Genomic DNA, 14,326 nt, shown 5'->3' with positions numbered 1-14,326 from the left:
TTTTTGATCAGTTTTTATTCCATTTTTTGGGAGGTGAGGAGACCAAAAAACAGAAATTCTCTTAACTTTTTTTATAAATTTTTAATCTCTGTGCGGTATAAACAACTTGTTTACTTTATTCTGCGGTTCGATATAATTACGGAAATACCAAATTTATATAGTTTTTATATGTTTTACTACTTTTACACAATAAACACTTTTGCTAAATAAAATAATGTTTTAGTGTCACCATATCCGGAGAGCCATAACTTTTTTATTTTTTTGTCGACAGACCTGTGTGATGTTTTTTGCGTGACAAACTCTAGTTTTTATTGGTACAATTTTGTGGTACTTGCGACTTTTTGATAACTTTTTATTCAGTTTTTTTGGAAACAACGTGACCAAAAAAGGAAATTTTGCCATTGTTTTTTTATTTTAGATTTTTACGGTGTTCACCGTGCGTAAATAATATGATATTTTTATAGGTCAGGCCGATATGAACCCATTATGTATAGTTTTTTTTGTTTTTTTTCTAATTATAAAGGACTTGACCAGGGAAACAGGGCGATTATTGTTTTTATTACATAACTTTTATTTATTTATTTATTTATCTAACTAAGGCTATGTTCACACGGGGTATTTTGCCGAGTTTTTTGACGCGGAAACCGCGTCGCAAAACTCGGCAAAAACGGCCCGAGAACGCCTCCCATTGATTTCAATGGGAGGCGTCGGCGTCTTTTTCCCGCGAGCAGTAAAACTGCCTCGCGGGAAAAAGAAGCGACATGCCCTATCTTCGGGCGCTTCCGCCTCTGACCTCCCATTGGCTTCAATGGGAGGCAGAGAAAGCGTATTTCGCGCTGTTTTATGCCCGCGGCGCTCAATGGCCGCGGGCGAAAAACGGCGCGAAAATCGGCGTGCAGGGAGCGGAATATCTGCCTCAAACTTCCAAACGGAATTTTGAGGCAGATATTCCTCCTGCAAAATACCCCGTGTGAACATAGCCGTAAACATTCTTTTTTACATTACTAGGGGACTTGAAGGTCTGATCTTCTGATCCCCTGTACAACACACTGCACTACTTATGTATGTACTTGTGTAGTGCAGTGTATTGTAACTGTCATTTTAAAACTGACAGTTAAGCTTATTACGACCTGCCTTGGGCAGGACCTAATAGGCTTCCGTATCTGGCACCCAGGAAGCAGTTGCTAAGCTTCTTGGTTGCCATAGCAACCATCGGCACCCCGCTATTTTTTTTTTCCGGCGGGCCAACGGGGTACAGAGGAGCCCCCTCCCTCTGTGTCAATCACATAAATGCCGCTGTCGCTATTGACAGGTTAAAGGGCAGCGATCGGAGATAACGGTGATTGCCGCCATTGCAGTGGAATGTCGGCTGTATATTACAGCCAACACCTGCTGAAGATGAAGCGTGCACATCTCCTCTGCCCGCTTCATCCTCAGGGTGTTACTCTACGCCCATTTGCGGGAACGCACCGCTAAAAAGGAGGTACCGTAACGCCCATTTGTGGGAAGGGGTTAATGTCCTCTACCTGACCCTCAGGACTATTTTTTATATGGTGTTCCTTTCTGCCGACACCTCGTGTTCTTTCCAATCTCTTTCCCTGTATTGTAAACCCTACTGTTGAGTTTATGGGTTTCCTGTGTTCATTATTTTTGCACATATTACACATATTACATAACTAAATGCAATCCTTTTTGGAAGTGAAAATTGAGCTCTATGGGTGAAAGACAAGAAACTATTTGTTTCTCCAACCATATGATTTTTTTTAATAATTGTTAATCATCAGGGTATGTGCACACGATGAGAGGCTTTTACGTCTGAAATGACAGACTGTTTTCAGGAGAAAACAGCTGCCTCGTTTCAGACGTAATTGCTCCTCCTCGCATTTTGCGAGGCTTCTCTGACAGCCGTAAATTTTGAGCTGTGCTTCATTGAGTTCAATGAAGAACGGCTCAAATTACGTCTGAAAGAAGTGTCCTGCACTTCTTTTGACGAGGCTGTATTTTTACGCGTCGTCGTTTGACAGCTGTCATACGACGACGCGTAAATGACAGGTCGTCTGCACAGTACGTCGGCAAACCCATTCAAATGAATGGGCAGATGTTTGCCGCCGTATTGTAGCCGTATTTTCAGGCGTAAAACGAGGCATAATACACCTCGTTTACGTCTGAAAATAGGTCGTGTGAACCCAGCCTCATGGTCATTTAAACTTAGGTATAACTTTAAAACCACTTGTAACCTATAATTTGTTCAGGTTATAACAGCCATTTAGACACTAAATGTCCCGTTATATGGGTAGATTTCTGCCCATAAGTCAATCGGCACTTGTTTAAAGGCCCTTTACATGGGCCGATGAAAACGGTATGGTTAATACTGTTAATACAAGCATTGGGTCCCCCTACAGTTTGCATATTGTCGGCAGCACATCTCCTGTTTACATGTGGAGATGTGCTGGCGATAACGATTAACGTTTGTTTGGCCGATAAATGGGCCTTAAGTCAAGAAATGTTCTTATCTGCAACAAACATGATAACATTACATTAGTCTGGATTCACACAATGTGTTTACTCTCGTTTCTAGTGGTGTTTTTTGGGGGGTTTTTAGCACTTTTTTTTTTAATGCTGAAACAAAGTGTGTGTGAAGGAAGCCGTATAGTAATACATAAAATGCACTAACCTATAAATTCTCCATCAATGCTCCAGAGTCGCGCTGCACAGTCTAATGATGAAGATAAGACAACTTTATCTTCATCTATGACCTCAAGTCTAAAAAATTAAATAAGAACTTTGTTATTGATCTAAGGCAGGTTTTAATATAACATTAAGATCCTGAGTAGAAAGCATATTGGATGAAATTCTTGGTGCATTTTTTAATCTTTTTTATCCCAGCATGAAAAAGTTCAAATATATTTCATTGCCACCTGCGATAAAACATTAGTCATTTTTTTTCAATAATTTAACTTATTTGGGGGGTAAGCACTACTGTTACTTAAAGTGACACTCAGGGCAATTGCTGAAAATCCAGTTTTTACCCAGAGAGGATGTACCCAGTTCACCCCTAAAGTCTCAGCTTACTAATTAGTAGACCCACAGGTTTCTTTTAGCGGGCTACGTCTGCATGCTCAGGTCCCGGCAGAAATTACATAGTACACAGTGAACATACAGTAGTTAGCACTGTTGAAAAAAGACAACAGTTCAACAAGAGGATGTGGCATGATCCAATCGCCCTTAAAGGGAAAAATGTCCTTCCTGATACCAAGTGGCAATCAGATTGGATCAACATTCAAACAAAAATTCTACATATTCACGTAAGTATTGATGTTGTTCTGTATTCACATAAGTATTTATGATGTTCTGTTCAAGAAAGGTTTAGATGATTTTCTTTAGAAGTCAACATTTCAGCTAAAACTATCTCCTGTGGTGACTATTTCACAGATTTACATCTTTTATGGTAAAGAAGGCTTGTCGTCTTTCGAGATCTATCATTATCTACCTAGGAACATGTATAAGGAATAAGAATTATTCCCTATGCAGATTACCAGATGAATCATGGCAACAGCTGAGCGCACCGGGAGGTTGCAGGAGCGGCCTTCTAGAAGTCACCTGAAAATTGTTCCCTCTTGCCTGGAGAACTCCAAGCAGCATTGACTTGGGGTCCTTGGGCCCACCTTCCATCTATATAGGACTTGCACACATTCACTTTTAATATCATTAGCATTCTTGTTATCATGTAATAATATCAAAAACATCAAAATAATAAGAAATAGACCTTAACGGCAAGTGATTGTCCTCAAATGGGTTTGTCTTCATTATTGTCATTATGCCCCTGGGCCCTGGTATTCTAGTGGGCCAATCCAACCCTAATTACAAAGTTGCACTTTGTGAAAAAACAGACCCCTTCTAATGCTTTGTAGTTATGCAGTGAAAAGCCGGCATATACTTTGCTGCTCCGTTCGATAGGGATTGCAAAAAGTCAATCCTCGGTCCAATCGTAAATATTTTTTTTTACTTAACCTACCTGTTTTTGGACTGTGATGATCGACAATGATACTATGGTATCCCGAGATCCCCATGCTGTAATACAGTGGTCTCTAACTTGTGGCTTTCCAGCTGCTGCACAACTACAACTCCCAGCATTTCCTGATTGCTGCATGCTGTTAGGGCATTCTAGGAGTTGTAGTTTTGCAACAGCTGGGGAGCCACCGGTTGGAGACCACTGCTGTAATACAACAAGCCTAACCGGTGTATATCACCTTGTCAATTTGATTATCTTTATATTAACTTTTAATGTTCATGCCACTTAAGTTATGTTAATATTGTGAAGTCATTGCCACATTCTTTTGCAATGTTAGTCTTTAGAGCTTCAGAGTCTTCAGCTTCATTGCTCTTGTTGGTATACTCAGGGATAATTTTCCTTTCCAGATGAAGCAAATGGAAATGCTTTTATTTGCCAACAGTCGCTTCATGAAATGTTACTGAGTGGGTGGTGTTCAAAACAGATTTCTAACTAGATTAGTTTGACAAGAAATACAAATGTCTCCCACATCTAAAATAAAATGCCAACAAAGTCCGGGCTGAGCTCCAAGAAATCCAAGATTATTAATATCGTTCTGAGACACCAACTCATAATATGGACTAATCGTATGTGTCAAAAATCTAAACTGTACACCAACGATGCTTTATAATGAAAGGAGTAAGACATCTGCTTTTGTTGAATACAGCAAAATTAAAGGAAATATATGTAGAAAATGCAAATAGATTTTCAGTGGAAATGCTAATTGACCAGGGGAACAGCTATATCAGCTACAGTGGCACCAGTTGCACCCTGGTCCTGAGAAGACCCACGGGCCCATTCTTCCATATCGTAGTACATCCGTATTATAAATGGCATATGGTAGGTGGGGGGTCCTGTTACAGTTTGTGACACGTAGGCATAATACATTCCTCATAGATCTGTATTGTTACAATTTTTCACGCCTATTTTCTCCCATATTTTAGATAAAAAAGATCATATGGATGTAAAATATGTTTGTGGTAATAGTTCTATAGAATAATATTGACTCCGTATTCAGGACTTATTTTATACATAAACAAAATAAATCTTGAACACCTTTATGTGGATAAGCGTAAGGGGTCATGTACACGACAAAACGACATATACAGAGCCTGTACAGGAGTCCCTATGGTTCCATATTATAGAGGTAAAGGCATGCCACTTGCTGCCATATGGTGTCTCAATGTGCTTCTAGGGGAAAATACCACTGTAATATTGCATATGATAGGACATGCTGCAATTTTTTTTTCTCATGGATTTATATGAAAAATCCTCAGCTTGTCTTTGTATTAAATAGCAGGCGAACAATGGCACAGTAAGGGCCTATAGCAGCCTGTATGCACCACATTACGTGTGCATTAGCCCTAAGACTAGTTTCAGATGGTCATATTGCACCCGTATTGATCAGTCCCTGTTATATTCCTAACACCTGAATTCCCCATGGTTCTGGAGAGCCAAACTTGGGGTCTTGGGTTTGGGTTCTATGGTGATCTATGTGTTCATAACTTCTGGTTATCTTTTACAGTCCAAAACTGACTTGGAGGATACTGGACAACTAGTTTAGCTGCTTCTGTTCCTGCCTGTGACATGGAGGGAACATTGTGGTAAAAAATAATTTCCTTTCTCAAACTGACAAAAATTTGTCATGCTCGCGGCAAGTTCTGATTTTTTAAAAAGTAACTGTACTTTAAAAAAAATTTAATCAGTAGGGGTCCGGGTGCTGAAACACCCAATGTCTCTGAGTACGCTGACATTTTAGGATGTGAACGGCGTTCCTTGCTAGACTGAAGACAGATAACATAGTTTCTTTATTTTCCATTTTCAGCCTACTAAGGAGCGCCGATTACAGACGAATATGCAGCGGGCTCAGCTGAGCACCTCTGCACCTTTGTTTCAGGGATGGTAATGGTATCAGCACCTGGATCCCACCGATAAAATCTTCTCATATGTTGAGATATCAAACGTTTTTGGAAAGTACAGTTACCTTTTAAGGAACTGTAATACAGCACTCGAGTCTATGGGCTCATATTATACCTCCATATACCTACAATTCCCTATGGAGGATATGCTGGTTATTTCTTGGCAGAACCATACGCAATCTGATAGTAAAAATGTTGCCATGTTTTTGGATGTCGTATTGCAGACCTATTCTACCCTAGAAGCATTCCTTAATATGGAGGCATCATACGGTGGCACATGGAATGTCTACAACTTCATAGTATGGGACCGTAGGGACTCCACATGCTGCCGATAAGCCATGACCCTTAATAGTTCTACAGGGGAAGATATAAATAATCTACTTTTCCCTCTCTACACCTACAGAGCCACTATTCTGCAAGTGAAATCACACACAGCTCACACCAGGTCATAGGCAGGAACATGGACAGCTAAAGTAGCTGTGCAATATAAGTAAAAAAACAGCTCCTATATCTCAGCTTCCTGGACATCTGTGTGACATGGAGGAGGATCGATATTAAGTTGGAAATCAATCACAGTCCAGTGGCGTAGCTATAGGGGTCGCAGCGGTCGCAGTTGCGACCGGGCCCGTAAGCCAGGGGGGCCCGCAGGGCCCCCTCGCCACACTAACGCTGACTGCAGGGCCGGGCTGCCTATCTGGCAAATGCCAGATGCCGGTGTATGTAGTGGGCTGCTGCTGCCCGCCCACCTCTTTATCCCCAGCGGCGGGCCCTGCTCTGTAGTGTGTCACATTTCCCCTCCCTGAGCAGCTCACAGCCCACTTGCTGGACGCTATACTACGCAGCCTGCTGCCGTCCAGCCAATTAGTGTGGGTCATACTGATTGGCTGGGCTGCACTAGGCTGTGTACACAGCGGCCAGCATGTAGACTGTGCACTGCATAGGGGGGAATTGGTCCTAGCAGCAGCAGGAGGTGCCTCATGAATAGTGGTGGACTTAACTTTTCAATCCCCCCTTCCCCGGTCCCATCATATTGCATCACGGCTCACAGAGCTGAGCAGAGAAATAGTCAGACTCCAAGGTAAGAGCCAGGCAGCACTGCAGCAGCTTATGAGAAAAAAGTGTCCCCAGTACTTTGCAAAGAAACTACTGTCTGTTATGCCCTTCCCCTGCATGGGGAACTATAACTCCAAGCATGCCATGATACCTGTAGGTTTTCAGGACCTGCTGTGAGTTGTAGTTCTCCTCAGCAATTGTATTCAACAATTATTTTATTACTTTCTTAAAGAGGTATTCCTATTTACAGTATATGCCATAAGTACCACCCACTAGCGTAGCTATAGGGGTCGCAGCGGTCACAATTGCGACCGGGCCCCGAAGCCTGGGGGCCCACAGCCCCCCTGCACCACATCAATAAAAAGTTACTATAGTAACTCGGGGCGCGGGCCCCTGTTACTATAGTAACAGACTGTACTTACCTTCCTGGTTCCGGATCGCAGCGGAGGTCCTGACGTCAAGCGCTGTGCGCAGCGCATGACGTCACAGCGCTATGCGCCGCGCACAGCATCGAGACGACAGAACTACCGCCGCGGCTGAAGAGGAAGTTAAGATTAGCCCTGACTGGCGGGGTCCGACTCCCGGGACCTGCCAATCGGCTGTTTTGAAGGTCCGCAGCACTCGTAGGAGAGCTGCTTCCCCTTCAAAACAGCTGATTGGCGGGTCCCGGGAGACGGACGCCAAAACATCAGCTATTGATGGCCTATCCTGAGGACAGGCCATCAATGTTTAGGGACTGCACAACCCCTAAGCCTACGATGTAGCAGGCTTAGGGGGCCCATGAGACAGGATCACAGATTGTGTGATCCTGTCTGCTGGGCCCTGTATCTAAGCCAATCACATGGTAGGCTTAGATACATGGCCCATGTGTGATCCTGTCTGATGGGCCCTGTATATAAGCCTACCACACTGTAGGTTTAGATACAGGGTCCCAGCACACAGTAATCTTATACTGTATAAGATTACTGTCTGCTGGACCCTGTATCTAAGCCTACCTTGTGGTAGGCTTAGATACAGGGTCCCACAGACAGTATCACACATGGGCCCTGTATCTAAGCCTGTGTTACAAATTGTTTTTTTTGTGTATTTTCTTACAGGTTCGGTCGTTGGACTACGTCGGATTCCAGGGCTACTTCGATGACGGCTTTTCTTTTTATTATCAATAAAATGGTTAATGAGGGTTGTGTGTGTTTTTTTTATTTCAATTAAATATTTTTTCTATGTCTTTGTGTTTTTTTTTAAACTATATTACTACCGCCTTAGTAATGGCCGCCGGCTGATTGACAGCATCCATTGCTAAGGCGGGGCTTAGTGTTAGCCGGTGCAGCGGCTAACACTAACCCCCTTTATTACCCCGATACCCACCGCCACCAGGGGTGCTGGGGAAGAGCCGGGTACGATCCAGTACCTGACAATCTGTAGTGATGGTCGGCCACTGGGGTGGCCGCAGGCTGGTATTATCAGGAGGGGAAAGGCCAAAAACAGTGGCCCTTCCCACCCTGGTAATGCTGCCTGCTGCTGCTGTGCTGTATCTGGCCGGTCATGAAAAATGGGGGGGACCCCACGTCATTTAAAAAAAAAAAAAAAAAAAATAATTGGAAAGACCGATGTCGGGTCCCCCCAATTTTCATAACCAGCCAGATACAACACAGCAGCAGCAGGCAGCATTACCAGGGTGGTAGGTGCCACTGTTTTTGGCCTTTCCCAGCCTAATACTACCAGTCTGCGGCCACCCCGGTGCCTGACCGTCACTGCAGATAGTCGGGTACTGGTTCATACCCGACTCTTCCCACCATCCCTGGTGGCAGTGGGTACTGGGGTAATAATGGGGGTTAGTGTTAGCCTCTGCACCTGCTAACATTAAGCCTCGCCTTAGTAATGGAGGTTGTCAATCAGCCAGCGGCCATTACTAAGGCAGTGATAATAAAGTTGAAAAAGATACAAGCACATAGAAAAAATATTTTATTGAAATAAAAAAACACAACCCTCATTAACCATTTTTTTGAGAATAAAAAAACGGCGTCATTGAAGTCCTCGTATACCGAAGTCCAACAACCGAACCTGTAAAATAACACAAACACACAAAAATAATCCGTAACACATAAAGAAGCAAAATTATTATTCTTACCTTTCCTGGGTCCAGCGCTGGAGCCGCAATGTCAGCGAGCTGAGCCCTGTATCTAATCCAATCATGTGTGATACAGTCTGCTGAGCCGCTGTATCTAATCCTATCATGTGTGATACTGTCTGCTGGGCCCTATATCTAATCGGATCATGTGTGATACTGTCTGCTCAGCCACTGTATCTAATCCTATCATGTGTGATACTGTCTGCTGAGCCAATGTATCTAATCCTATCCATAGTTTATAGGGTTGTAGTGCTATAGATATGCTATGCTGTCTCCTATACACACATTTTTTTTGGGGGGGGCACATATGTATTGGGGCTATTTCCCCTGACATTTTAAGTCCTTAGTGACGCCCCTGGCTGCTAGTGCTGCATTGTTGTGTCACTTAGGAGACCCAGCGATGCAGCTGAAAGCTGCGGACCGTCGGCCATGAGAAGTGTGCGCGGTGGGGGGGGGGCCCAATAAGAACTTTTGCATCGGGGCCCATGAGCCTTTAGCTACGCCCCTGAATCACACCTAAACTTCACTGGAGTTAGACTTTGCCCCATATGTTAAGATTCTTATATTCTTATGTTCCCAATAATATCATATAACACAAAGAATAAAAAATAACTCACTCAGTAATCATGTCCACGTGAGCCCTCCAGTGCTTGATAACTGCAGAGATACAAACGTATAATGTTAGAAAGTTTAACCCTTTAAGGACGCAGCCTAGTTTGGGCCTTAAGGCTCAGAGCCCATTTTTCAAAACTGACATTTTTCACTCTATTTGGTAATAACTTCGGAATGCTGTGACCTATCCAAGCAATTCTCGTGACACATTGGGCTTTATGTTAGCCGTAAAATGTGGTCGATACATTGAGTGTTTATTTGTGAAAAATAGCAAAATTTAGTGTGCTATTTAGTAGTTCTAGTGTGCTAGTGGACTAAAACACAATCCCCAGAAGCAAAGAAGCACCTAGTTCATTTTGGGGCTGTTTTTTATTAGAATATATTTTTTAGGCACCATGCTAGGTTTGAAGAGGTCTTGTGGTGCCAATATAGTAGAAATCCCTAAAAACTGACCACGTTTTGGAAACTAAACCCCTCAAGGAATTCAAAACTTATTTAAATTGGACTGTGAATTTTTAAAAAAATTAATTGTTTCCAATAATATGTAGTTTTTGCTCAAAATTTCTTATTTTCACAAGAAATAAAATACCCCATTTTGTTGCCGAATTTGTCCTGAGTGCGGCAATACCCCATTTGTGGTGATAAACTGCTGTTTGGGCCCATGGGAGGGCTCAGAAGGAAAGGAGCGCTATGTGTTCTTTGGAGTCCAGATTTTGCTGGATTGGTTTTTGGGTGTCATGTCACATTTGCAGAGCCCCAGAGGTATCAAAGCAATGGAAACCCACTAGAAGTGACCCCATATTGGAAACTACACCCCTTAAGGCATTGATCTAGAGATGCAGTGAGCATTTTGACCTCACAGGTATTGTCTAAAAGGTAATGCACAGCAGATGGTGCAGTGTGAGATTTGCAATTTTCTATATATGTATGCCTTTTCAGTATCAAATATATCGTGCCCAGCATGCGCCACCGGAGATATACACCCTATAAATTGTAATGTGGGTTCTCCTGGGTATGGCAATACCCTACATGTGGCTGTTATCTGCTGTCTGGGCACACAGCAGGGCTTAGAAGGGAAGGACCACCATTTGGCCTACTGGAGCTTTTTTGGTGCTAAGTCATGAATGCAGAAGCCCCTGAGGTACCCGTACAGTTGAAACCCCCAAAAAGTGACCCCATTTTAAAATCTACACCCCGTAACCCCTTAACGCTCATTGATGTACTATTACGTCATGGTAAGCGCCCTGTTCGCGCTCCATGACGGAATAGTACGTCTCGGGAGTAACGGCCGTTTCGGCCGTCCTCCCGACACATACAGGAGCTGTGACAGCTGCGACCGATCGCTGTGTCCCCGCTGATTAACCCCTGAAAAGCCGTGTTCAATAGCGATCACGGCTTTTTAGGGGTTAAGCTGCCATCGCCGGCCTGCTACACGATAGCGGCCGGCGATGGTGACTATGGCAACCGGACACCAAACAATGGCGTCCGGCTATGCCATAGACGGAAGCCTAGTGGGTCCTGACGAAGTCAGGACCCACTATGCTTGCTGTCAGTGAGTAGCTGACAGTTCTAATACACTGCACTACGCATGTAGTGCAGTGTATTAGAATAGCGATCAGGGCCTCCTGCCCTCATGTCCCCTAGTGGGACAAAGTAAAAAAGTTAAAAAAAAGTTAAAAAAAGATGTGTAAAAATAAGAAAATAAAAGATTTAAAAGTATAAAAGTAAAAATCCCCCCTTTTACCTTATCAGTCCTTTATTATTAATAAAAATATATAAACAAACAAATAAACTATACATAATTGGTATCGCCGCGTCCGTAACGGCCTGAACTACAAAATTATTTTATTATTTATCCTGCGCGGTGAACGCCGTAAAATAAAATAATAATAAATCATCCCAGGATCACAATTCTTTGGTCACTTCACTTCGCAAAAAATGGAATAAAAAGAGATCAAAAAGTCGCATGTACCGAAAAATGGTATTGATGGAAACTACCGTTCGTTACGCAAAAAATAAATCCTCACACGGCTTTATTGATGGAAAAATAAAAACGTTATGGCTCTTAGAATAAGGTAACACAACAAGTGAATGATTTTTTACAAACCGTATTTTATTGTGCAAACGCCATAAGACATAAAAAAAACTATAAACATATGGTATCGCCGTAATCGTATCGCCCCGCAGAATAAAGTGAATATGTCATTTATAGCGCACGGTGAACGCTGTAAAAAAAATAGAATAAAAAAACAATAGTAGAATTGCTGTTTTTTAGTCACCGCGCCACTTAAGAATAGAATAAAAACTGATCAAAAAGCCGCATGCACCCCATGAAAACTACAATGAATTCCTCAAGGGGTCTAGTTTCCAAAATGCTGTCACTTTTGGGGGGTTTCCACTGTTTTGGCACCACAAGACCTCTTCAAACCGGACATGGTGCCTAATAAAAAGGCTCAAAATCCACTAGGTGCTCCTTTGCTTCGGAGGCCGGTGCTTCAGTCCATTACCGCACTAGGGCCACATGTGGGATATTTATAAAAACTGCAGAATATGGGCAATAAATATTGAGTTGCGTTTCTCTGATAAAACCTTTTGTGTTATAAAAAAAAGTGGTATAAAAAGGATTTTCTGACAAAAAGAAAAGTAGATTTCACCTCTACTTTGCTCAAAATTCCTGTGAAACACCTAAAGGGTTCATAAACTTTCTAAATGCTGTTGTGAATACTTTGAGGGGTCTAGTTTCTAAAATGGGGTGTTTGATTGGGGTTTCTAATATATAGGCCCCTCAAAGCAACTTCAGAACTGAACTGGAACCTAAAAAATAAATAAATTAGGCAATACTTCACTTCTTACATTATACTGATAATGAGCCGTGCCCACCCCGAGATGACCCCAGTTTTGACCGTTTGTATAAACGGAGACCCCTATTAGACCGTTTCAGTGCCCGGTTTTCCCAAGCATACACCCCCGAGAAGTGTATTTCTATTGATGAGTCCTTGGTACATTTTAAAGGGAGGGTTCAATTCCGCCAGTACCTGCCGGGTAAGAGGGCAAGCTATGGCGTAAAGATGTATAAGCTGTGCGAGAGTGCATCAGGGTATACCTACAAATTTAGGATATATGAAGGGAAGGATACCAGTATTCAGCCCCCAGAATGTCCCCCCCCACCCCTTACTGGGAGTTAATGCAAAAATTGTGTGGGATTTGGTGCACCCACTGCTGGACCAGGGTTACCACCTCTACCTGGATAATTTTTATACCAGCGTCCCACTCTTCAACTGCCTTCTGGACTACTATAGGTACATGAGAGGGGTGGACTTGTCAGATCAAGCCCTGAAGCCCTACAGCGCTATGCGGTGTGGTATAAGAAGCTGGCCGGGCACATCATACAGATGGCATTGTACAACGCGTACGTGCTACATCGATGTACAGGCCAGACGGGAACTTTCCTGGAATTTCAAGAGGTGGTTATCAAGAAACTAATTTTTATGGACCAAGAAGGGGGGGGGGGGCACCCAGTACTTCTGGAGGCGCGGCCACACGCATCGTACCAGGGCAACATTTTCCATGAGAAGTTCCCCAAACTGGCAAGAAAGAAAAAAGTCAAAAAGAGGTACAAAGTCTGCTATAAGAGGGGGATAAGGAAGGACACAATATATCAATGTGACGTGTGTCCCGAAAAACTAAGGCTCCGTATGAAAAAGTGCTTCAAAATGTATCATACATCCCATGATTTTTAATCTACCCCAGTTTTACTTACCCTGATGCACTCCGCACAGCTTATCCCTCCTCGACTTTCCGCCGTGAGCCCTGCTGTGTGCCTAGGCAGCTGATTACAGCCACATGTAGGGTATTGACGTACCCGTGAGAACCCACATTACAGTTTATGGGGTGTATGTCTCCGGTCAAAATGCTCACTACGCCTCTAGATGAATGCCTCAAGGGTGTAGTTTTTAAAACGGGGTCACTTCTTGGGGGTTTCAACTGTAATGGTACCTCAGGGGCTACTGCATACATGACTTTGCACCAAAAAATCTCCAGTAGGCCAAATGGTGGTCCTTTCCTTCTGAGCCCTCCCATGGGCCCAAACGGCAGTTTATCACCACAAATGGGGTACTGCCGCACTCAGGACAGATTGGGCAACAGAATGGGGTATTTTATTTCTTGTGAAAATTAGAAATTTTCTGCCAAAACGATATATTATTGGAAAAAATAATTTTGTTTTAATTCCCAGCCCAATTCAAATAAGTTCTGTGAAAAAACTGTGGGGTCAAAATGGTCACAACACCCATAAATGAATTCCTTGAGGGGTGTAGTTTCCAAAATGGGGTCACTTCTAGTGGGTTTCCATTGCTTTGATACCTCTGGGGCTCTGCAAATGCGACATGGCACCCGAAAACCAATCAAGCAAAATCTGGACTCCAACAAACACATAGCACTCCTTTGCTTCTGAGCCCTCCCATGGGCCCAAATGGCAGTTTATCACCACAAATGGGGTATTTTGTTCCCTGTGAAAATAGGAAATTTTGATCATAAATTACATCTTATTGGAAAAAATTTCAT

The 14,326-nt window shown here is 43.0% G+C and overlaps 1 protein-coding gene across 1 annotated transcript in view; it reads right to left on the bottom strand.

Moving 5' to 3' along the window:
- Positions 1-14,326, bottom strand: part of LOC142741709 (cilia- and flagella-associated protein 337-like) — a 170,494-nt gene that overhangs the window by 14,656 nt on the left and 141,512 nt on the right. The window contains exons 26-27 of the mRNA XM_075851051.1: positions 9,769-9,808; positions 2,675-2,763 (exon numbers count right to left, since the gene is read on the bottom strand). Coding sequence (XP_075707166.1) covers positions 2,675-2,763; positions 9,769-9,808 — 129 coding nt within the window. The remainder of the gene's footprint in view (positions 1-2,674; positions 2,764-9,768; positions 9,809-14,326) is intronic.

This window comes from Rhinoderma darwinii, chromosome 2 (genome assembly GCF_050947455.1).
Source record: "Rhinoderma darwinii isolate aRhiDar2 chromosome 2, aRhiDar2.hap1, whole genome shotgun sequence".
Lineage (NCBI taxonomy): Eukaryota > Metazoa > Chordata > Amphibia > Anura > Rhinodermatidae > Rhinoderma > Rhinoderma darwinii.
This window is presented reverse-complemented; position numbering and strand designations above follow the sequence as displayed.